The 8,512-nt window shown below is 43.6% G+C and overlaps 1 protein-coding gene across 1 annotated transcript; it reads left to right on the top strand.

Moving 5' to 3' along the window:
- Positions 1 to 541: 541 nt before the first annotated feature.
- On the top strand, positions 542 to 7,918 carry PRKAB1 (protein kinase AMP-activated non-catalytic subunit beta 1). Its single transcript, XM_018572386.1, has 7 exons — positions 542 to 777; positions 2,702 to 2,868; positions 4,382 to 4,475; positions 4,578 to 4,692; positions 5,712 to 5,845; positions 7,094 to 7,162; positions 7,244 to 7,918. Exons 1-7 carry the CDS (start codon positions 634 to 636, stop codon positions 7,319 to 7,321), a joined length of 801 nt encoding a protein of 266 aa, XP_018427888.1. The 5' UTR covers positions 542 to 633; the 3' UTR covers positions 7,322 to 7,918.
- The last annotated feature ends 594 nt before the right edge of the window (positions 7,919 to 8,512 follow it).

Genomic DNA, 8,512 nt, shown 5'->3' with positions numbered 1-8,512 from the left:
GACCCTGCATATTAGGACCAGTGCTAAGGGGACCAGCTGATTCTGTGGGAAACTAAAACTTGCAAACCTCAAGTAGCAGCATTCATTGTAAGGGATGTAAAGCATTTGAGATAACTTAAAATCCTTATGGCTTTAATATCACATTAAACTCCAAACCTTCTGTATTCAGCAATAGTGAAAAGATTACAATATATTATTAATACTGTGAAATAGTCTTTTTATTACTTTTAATAACCCACTGAAACAGGAAGTAAAGTAAATATCTTCCAATGGGGACACAGGAAGCAACAAACCCCAACAAACTATCTGCCAAGATTTAACAAAAGTCTATATAACCTGCAAGGAATCTACATTATGTAAAGCTGCTAAAAGATCTGTTTAGTTTTAATTGCTGACCTTTTATTATACTTTTCTTTTTGTTCCTATAAAAGCGACCAACCACAAACAGACACCTTCGCGTCAGTAATCACAACGTGGGCGGGGCAACACACGCCAATCACAGCGCCAGGAGCGCGGCATCGAGGTGTGGAACGCACAGTGCGCCTCATCGGTACCGGAAACAGGAAGCGGAAGTAGAGGAGACAAAAATAAAGTCTTTTAGGTTGTGCGCTCACCGGTTGTCCTGACCCGAAGATGGGGAATACGAGCAGCGAGAGGCCTGGACCCCTGAAGGGGCGAAGGGACAGCGGCGGTGGTGCCACCAAAGGGGAAGACAGGGCCAAAATTTTAATGGACAGCCCAGAGGACGCTGACATGTACACGACCGAGGAGAGCAAGGTGAGTCAGAGTGCGGGTCATTGGTATTCTCTGTCACTGCTGTGCCCTGTAGGGAAGTAGAGAGTGGAGGAGGGGGGCAACCTGCAGGGAGACCTGACATATGAGACTTGTCACGAGGGTGACGACAAATCGGTGCTGCTTGCAGTGACAGACACAGACATCTGGGTGTGTGCAGGGACAAGGTCCAAAGCCTCGTGTTTACAGGGAGAGCACACACTCCAGCCTTCTAGGCTTATTTCAGTCTACCATGTCACTAGGGCTGCTGTAAGAAGTAGACAGTGTTCATATGTCAGTTCACACACATTCTGATTTATCATGGTCATGATTATGTTTAGCTTTTGGTTTGTGTTTTTATAGTTTGAACATATTGATTTCTAGTACTCATCAAAGCTCAGCTCCAGGAAGATGATAAAGAAGGCCCAATCATGTAGCGCCAATACAGACATTCATGTTCAATGCATGTTCCTGAATTCGATTTGGTATCGGCCTCTTTCAGGTCTACATGCAAATGCTGACAATTAGAGATGAGCCCGGCCTTGGTACAAACCCAGTGAAACAAACGGCAACCACACTCCAATTCATAACCAGCTTTAATGTAAGGCGCACATGGAAGGGCTTTACACAGTACACATCAAATGTTTCCCAGCGCACTCACCAGCCAGCATGCAAAAAAAAAAACTTCACTGTCTACCCTATTGGGGTGAAAAACAGAGGTTTGGTTGCAAAACATGTGGAAGGCACACTGCTTCATCAAGGCCCCTGTGTGTTGTGTGGTCCTAACTCGATCTATGAGAGCCTCCATTTTGGAGCATGTATAGCAAAGGAAGAATTAGGTGCAGGTTTGCCAGGAGGCAGCCCAACCTCTTTAAAAGCACAGAGACATACTAGAAGCTCCGCTCCTCACAACGGCAGCTGAAGCCCCAGGCTCTTGCCAGAATTTAAATTGGTCATCTATTCACAGATGTTTTGACAGGAACAATTTTTTTTTTTCATGACCCGTCATTTTGATTTGGAAGTGAAAAATGATGGCTCTCTCACAATTTGTAGTAAATCAGTGGAAGGCGATCAGAGGTCATATTTACTGCCTTCACAGTGACGTCTAGCAGGAGGCAGTAGCTCTGTGTTAGTGTTATAGAGTGTTTTGTCTTTGGATGTTATCAGGAGAGATGGCAGCATCACAACCAGTGCACTGAGATGGGTCTAGCTAGAAGATGGAGATGTATACAGTGTGTGTATAATGTATATTAGGGGTATACCGATACTAGTATCGGTGCTGATACCCAGTATTTGGCCGAGTACTTGTACTCCCAAATACTCCTGAAGCTTATTCCCATAGCGGAACTTCCGGTATCAGGAAGCCGGGCGGCGAGTCATTACCTGGCTTCCTGATTGGCCAGAAGGCCAGCTCCATGCTTTCTCATCACCAGGTAATCAGGAAGCTGCTTGGCGAGGCATTACCCGCCACCTGGCTTCCTTAATGGGACTTCCAGTATCGGTGAGTACTGCAAAAAAAATATCGATACTGAAAAACTAGTGTTGGTGCATCCCATATATATATATATATATACATACATACATACATACATACATACATCAAGCGATGGAGCGTCTCCAGAGACGCTCCATCGCTTGTATCAGAAGCTGTCACTGCCGTGTTCGGTCCCGAGATCCGCTGTGCCCAGTGCGGCTGGGACCGGCACGGCTCTGTGACAGGAGCTCAAAGGGAGTTCAGTATACAAACTCCCTTTTGATCTCCTTTCAGTCCCCGAATGCAGGAAGTGATGTATATTACATCACTTCCTGCATTCAGTGTCACTCTCCAGCTGGAGAAGCTGATGAAGCCGATCTCTATATATTCCGCAGAATATTTGTTAGTTTCTACTGTTTTAGGTGATATTTTGGGTATGTTCACCTTTTCTTCTAGGCTCCAATGGAAAAAGATGAATTCTTGGCATGGCAGCATGATTTAGAAGTAAATGACAAAGCTCCGACTCAGGCTCGTCCAACAGTTTTTCGGTGGACTGCAGGAGGGAAAGAAATTTACTTAGCGGGGTCCTTTAACAACTGGGGGAAAATCCCTCTCACAAGAAGGTATAACTTGTTTTCTATTCTGATTTTCTTTGCATGTTAAAATGAGTCTTAGTTTTGTAGTTATTTCCATGTTTGTCTGTTTTTCATTTTTACATTTCCTTCCCTTTATAACATTCAAAATATCATTTTTTGGAGGAATATTTTGCAACTATCGGCTGTAAATTCCTGAAAAACCTAAAGAATCTTTAAACAAATGGCCAGATGTTTTTTTTTTTTTTTTTTTTCTTGTAATGCAGTTAATGTCTTGTTGAGGACACATCTTTTGTCACACTGCACAACTAGTAAGGTGACCCTCTCCCTAACGTACAAATGCGCACTCTCTCCTCCTCTTCATTCAGCTTTGTAGATTCCTGTTACTTCTCCGTCTGCATCCGTCTTAATGGGTAATGAATCCACGTCATCACACTTCTAATTTCTTGTATGATATATGAGCAGATGACAGAGGAAGCTGTAGAGCTGAACCTGCAAATAGCAAAGTGATCTTCTTGGCTATGCAGTGTGACATGGGTGGGAATTCTAGGACCAGCTGAACAGAAAAACATATATATGTATTTGAACTGTTTCTTGTTAAATCCCTGCTGCAACTTACAGAAAAAAATGCATTGCCCTGTACTGGTAAAAGCTCGGGCTGCAATACTCAGCTTCTCTCTGATGTTATCTTCAGCAGACTCACCTCTCTGCAGTCTAAAGCTATTGTCATTGTCTGGGTAATAGATGCCCAACGTCATTCAACCCACTTCCTGTGAGCCCATATCTTCATGCACAGCCACCGTGTGCTCACAGAATACTGCTGAGATTGACACCACAGCATTACTTGAGCTGACGTAGAGTTTAAAGAGCTCCTCTATATTAAATGAGAACTATGGGGTTAGGGCTTTTCCCCATAGTTCTTCTAAGTGTCACGGGAGGACACAAACTAGCGTCCTCCCGTCACCCTAGGCTCAGTATACCGCGAGCTACAGCCCGCGGTATACTGAGACGCCGCAGCCAGGGCGGATCCCGACAATTCTGTCTGGATCCACCCAGCTGCGGGATTGACAGTTGGCTCTGCCTATCCAGAGGCAGAGCCAGCTGTGCCCACCCCCTCCCCCGTCCGTATACTGAGACGCCGGAGCGGGTCCCGACATCGATGTCGAGATCCGCCCAGCTGCGTGAGTGACAGCTGGCTCTGCCTATCTAGAGGCAGAGCCAGCTGTGCCCTCCCCCGTCCATTCCGCCAGTCAGCGCTAACGGGGAGGGGGGAATCCAGCCCCTCCCCTGTCACGACAGAGAGCCGTGACAGGATCGAGAGGTGAGCGAACGCCGGTACGTGTTCGCTCACTTCCCGATCTACTGAGCCGACCTGTGACAGTCTCATTGTCACAGGTCGGCTAGAACTATGAGGTGAGTGAGAAGCACTCACCTCATAGTTCTCCTTTTAAATTAAAATATCTGAACAAGCTGGACTCATCTCAAGTGATCATCAGTGTTGCATTCATTTGAGTCTCTGAAATGGGTTTCCTTTGTGTTGCAGCCACAACAACTTTGTAGCAATATTAGATCTCCCAGAAGGGGAACACCAGTACAAGTTTTTTGTCGATGGTCAGTGGACTCACGATCCTGCTGAGGTAATCTTGTTTTGTTGTGGAGACCTTTTACAAACAGAAGCCTCTGTGCTACGTACAGTATCGGGTAACCGACTGCTTTATCATTTGTGTTTCTTTGCACAGCCAGTAGTAACTAGCCAGCTTGGGACTATAAACAATGTCATTAATGTGAAGAAAACCGATTTTGAAGTCTTTGATGCCTTAATGGTCGACTCACAAAAAGGCTCTGATGTGTCAGGTATGAAACGTCCACAAATGCTTCATAATGCAGTGCAATTTATTTATTTTTTTATAACCAGTCATAAAAATTGGACACAGTAAATACATACACAAGTGTCCATATAATTGTCGGTCATTTCACTGTATTAGGTATATATTTTAAATGGGGTGCTGTTATGGAGGGCATGGGTAGTTTAGATTTCCTTTGTCCTGTTTGCTTTAAACTCCCATTTTGCACTTCCTGCCTCTGGCCTTTGTGCCTGAGGAGTTAAGGCTGAAGATAAATCCTCATTGACTCCCCCGACCCATTAATATGCTTATATAGTGTATATTGTTATCAATAAAACCTGTACATCCATACTCGTCACATATTTATGTATGCATATTTAAGGGCTCGTTCACACCAAGCGCGTTCCAGGATCAGAGCAGTTACAGACCGGATCAAAACTGCGTCCAATGTATTCCAATGGTATTTTGGGCTCTAGTTCACACCGCAGCGTTCAGTTCCAGAGCATGTAAAAAAAAACTGCAGCAAGCCCTATTTTTCCTGCTCTGGAACGCATCAAAAACGCACTGAAAGACCATTTCTAAAATATAATTTCTATTTTAGTTTTGATAGAAACGGCTCGGAACACCGCAAAACACACTGCACTGCGTGTGCAGAAACTCGTGCAGATCTGGTCCGCATTTGGTGTGAACAAGCCCTTAGACAACAACAGAATGCTGTTTTGATAAACTTGCAGCAGTTTGTAAGGTCAAGCCAAGCATTCATGTTTCTGGCCTCAGCAAAGAACTCCTAAACATGCATTGACACTTGGGCTTTAAAGGATGTAGTCTGCTTGGAAGGGTGTAACCAGCACCTAAAGTACTTGTATATCCATTGGCTCTGATTTCTGATCTAGCTGTATATGCTCAGTCCTGAATACCTTTGTAATGCCATAGGTCACAATGAATGGCCATGAAGTGCATTGTTTTCATTGGATTATCTACATCTAGTACCATGAAAAGTAATGTGTATATCTCTTTTTGTTTAACCAGAGCTTTCCAGCTCACCCCCTGGTCCTTATCTGCAGGATGCATATAACTGTAAGCTGGAAGAACGTTTCAAGTCTCCCCCTATCCTTCCACCACATCTGCTTCAAGTCATTCTTAATAAAGACACAGGCATTTCAGTAAGTATACAAAAATTCAGCAGATGCTGTCAGATAAGTTTATTTTATCGGACTTCAGGAATTCAGACTGTATGATCTGCTTAAAATATTAACAGAACAGTGTTTTATATAAAGCAAACCTATTTCACAGTGGTTTACAGGGTACCCATATGCCCTCACATCTATCTCTGCCATGGGAGGAGCTAACAATTTGTAGTCTTTAGACATCCGCTCAGCCACGCCCCCTCTTGCCTGCGAGCTGGTAAAGCCCAGAATTTAAAAACGGGCAGCGATGCCTGTTAACATACAAGCGACCCGCCGGCTCTCGCTGGTATGGGGTGCCGATTCGCGTTGCCCCTCCACTCTCCCCTCCCACTGTCACGCTGGTCCCGGGCTCCGCTGTGCACGGTGTGAGCCCGGGACCAGCATAGTGCCTGTCAGAGGGAGATCGGTACACGATCTCCCTTCAGTCCCCTCCTCGCTGTCAGAATGCGGAAGTCTTGTATATTACATCACTTCCGCATTCTTGTGTCACTCTCCAGCTTCAAAGCTGATGAAGCAGATCTCTGCTTCATCAGGGGGGTCCTAGGTGACATAAGGGGTCTTGGAGACCCCTGATGTCTCCATAAAGAGGATCTGTCACATCTTTTGCTATCACATAGGGGGTTTGCGCCCATTACGCCGCACATGTTGCATATCTATGGCCACTTTTGGGTATGGTAGTTTTCTGCGATTTCGTGGGTGAGCGCAATTTTAAGGATTGACATGTTTGGTGTCTATTTACCCGACGTGACCCCCGTCTTTTATATTTTACCAAAAAATGTATTTGGTAATAATTGTTTCCTAACATAATGTAAAAAAAATACTTTTTTTTTTTTTTCCAATTTTTTTCAGTCATTTTTCCTTAATATAGTAAAAATACCACCAAAAGAAAGCTCTATCTGTCCCCAAAAAAATGGTATAACATTTATTTCAGTACAGCGTTGCATAACTGAATAAATGTCAAAGTACCGCAGCGCTGAATACTGAAAATGGCCTGGCCAGGAAGGGGGTGTAAACACCCCGGTCAGCAAGTGGTTAAAAACCCCACCAACTGCTCGTGTAACATGACAGTAAATGGGAAGGGATAAGTGAAGAGGTATGATAAACTCATTTGGTCTAAGGTCAATTGAGATGGCCTTTCTTGGGTGGGAATTTGGGGTAACTCCAAGTAAGACTTAGAGCCAGCAGAAGTTCAATACTAATAACTTAAAATTCTGTTTTTGACAGTGTGATCCAGCTTTGCTCCCGGAGCCCAATCATGTCATGCTGAATCACCTCTACGCACTGTCCATTAAGGTACATCTATTTATACCATTCTCTTGCAGTTACTCCACCTGTAGCATCAGCCGTTCTTACATCATTGTATTCTTCTTTTAGGATGGTGTGATGGTGTTAAGTGCTACTCATCGTTACAAGAAGAAATATGTCACCACACTGCTGTACAAACCCATATGAGCTGCCTCCATAGACTGTACTCCTTGAAATTTATGCCTTTTTTCACTTTTTTATATATTAAATGCATTAAATATTTGCAAAATAAGCTATAGCTGTCAGTAATGCGTTGAGCATTATATTGGTTCACGATTCACTGTTAGAGCTATATTGACAGTGCTGCGGTTGTTCTAGATCTGTCTCAATTGCACATTTATTTGGCTTAAGTAGGGGTAGCAACCATTCAAATGATGTTTGCACTTTCCCGGCCTATAAGAGTGCCCTGCTGGGTTGGGCAAGGGACAGCACTAGCGAATAGATTCGATCTCCTGCAGCCATTGTTTTCAGCAATATTCTCTTGTTAGATGTTTGATTGGCTTAGGTTGTGTGGCGGTCAACCATAGGCTGTAATGCAGATCCCCTGCTTCTGTGTTCTGCATTGAGCTGAGTGTGGACATGTTAGAGTTTTATTACAGAGGGTTTAACACAACCCTACCAGTCACTTTATTTATTCTGTTCCTTGGTAACATCTTTTTGCTCAACTGAAATAAATGAGTTCTGTAAGGTATTTGTAGGAGAATCCGAAGTTATTGACGTGTTTTTTTTTTAATTTTTACCATAAAGCCATCTTCATTGGAAAAACCATCGTAAGGCATGGAGGTGGTATGTAAGTTGAAACCTGTGTAGCCATACAGTATGTTGGTTACAGTATGTCTGGGCTGGGGAGGTGGTAATCCTCCCCTTTTTATCCTCCAGGCTTCACAAGCTCCATTCAGTATTTTACATCCATATATGTGTACTTGATAGTGCAGTGTGTTTTATCTGTACATTTTTTTTTTTTTTTCCTTTTTTTTTTTTTTTTTTTTTTTTTTTTCCCCCTACAAAATGTGTATAAACTTGTACAAAAAAAAAAAACCTGTCTTGTTTATGTTTGCATACGCACTATGCATGCAGGTTGTTGTGGAGACTTGCTGGAGTGAATTAATTAAATCTGAAGAAAATATGTTCGAACAAAAGTCAAAGCCAAATCTGGTTGGATGATTGAGCATTTTTAACCGCTTGCCATCCGCCCGTTGTAAAAAAAATGGATGGACGGCAAACTCCCATTGGCGGGTCGCGGTAATTAAATGGTCGCCCGTGCCCCCCTAGCGCATGCACGGGCAGAAAAAAAAGAGCCGAATGCAGCGGTTACCGGCTGTTAGACATACAATCAAT

This window comes from Nanorana parkeri, unplaced genomic scaffold, assembly GCF_000935625.1.
Source record: "Nanorana parkeri isolate BGI_ZX_2015 unplaced genomic scaffold, ASM93562v1 scaffold2016, whole genome shotgun sequence".
NCBI classification, from domain to species: domain Eukaryota; kingdom Metazoa; phylum Chordata; class Amphibia; order Anura; family Dicroglossidae; genus Nanorana; species Nanorana parkeri.
The sequence above is the reverse complement of the archived record's forward strand: the minus strand, read 5'-3'. Positions and strand labels throughout refer to the sequence as shown.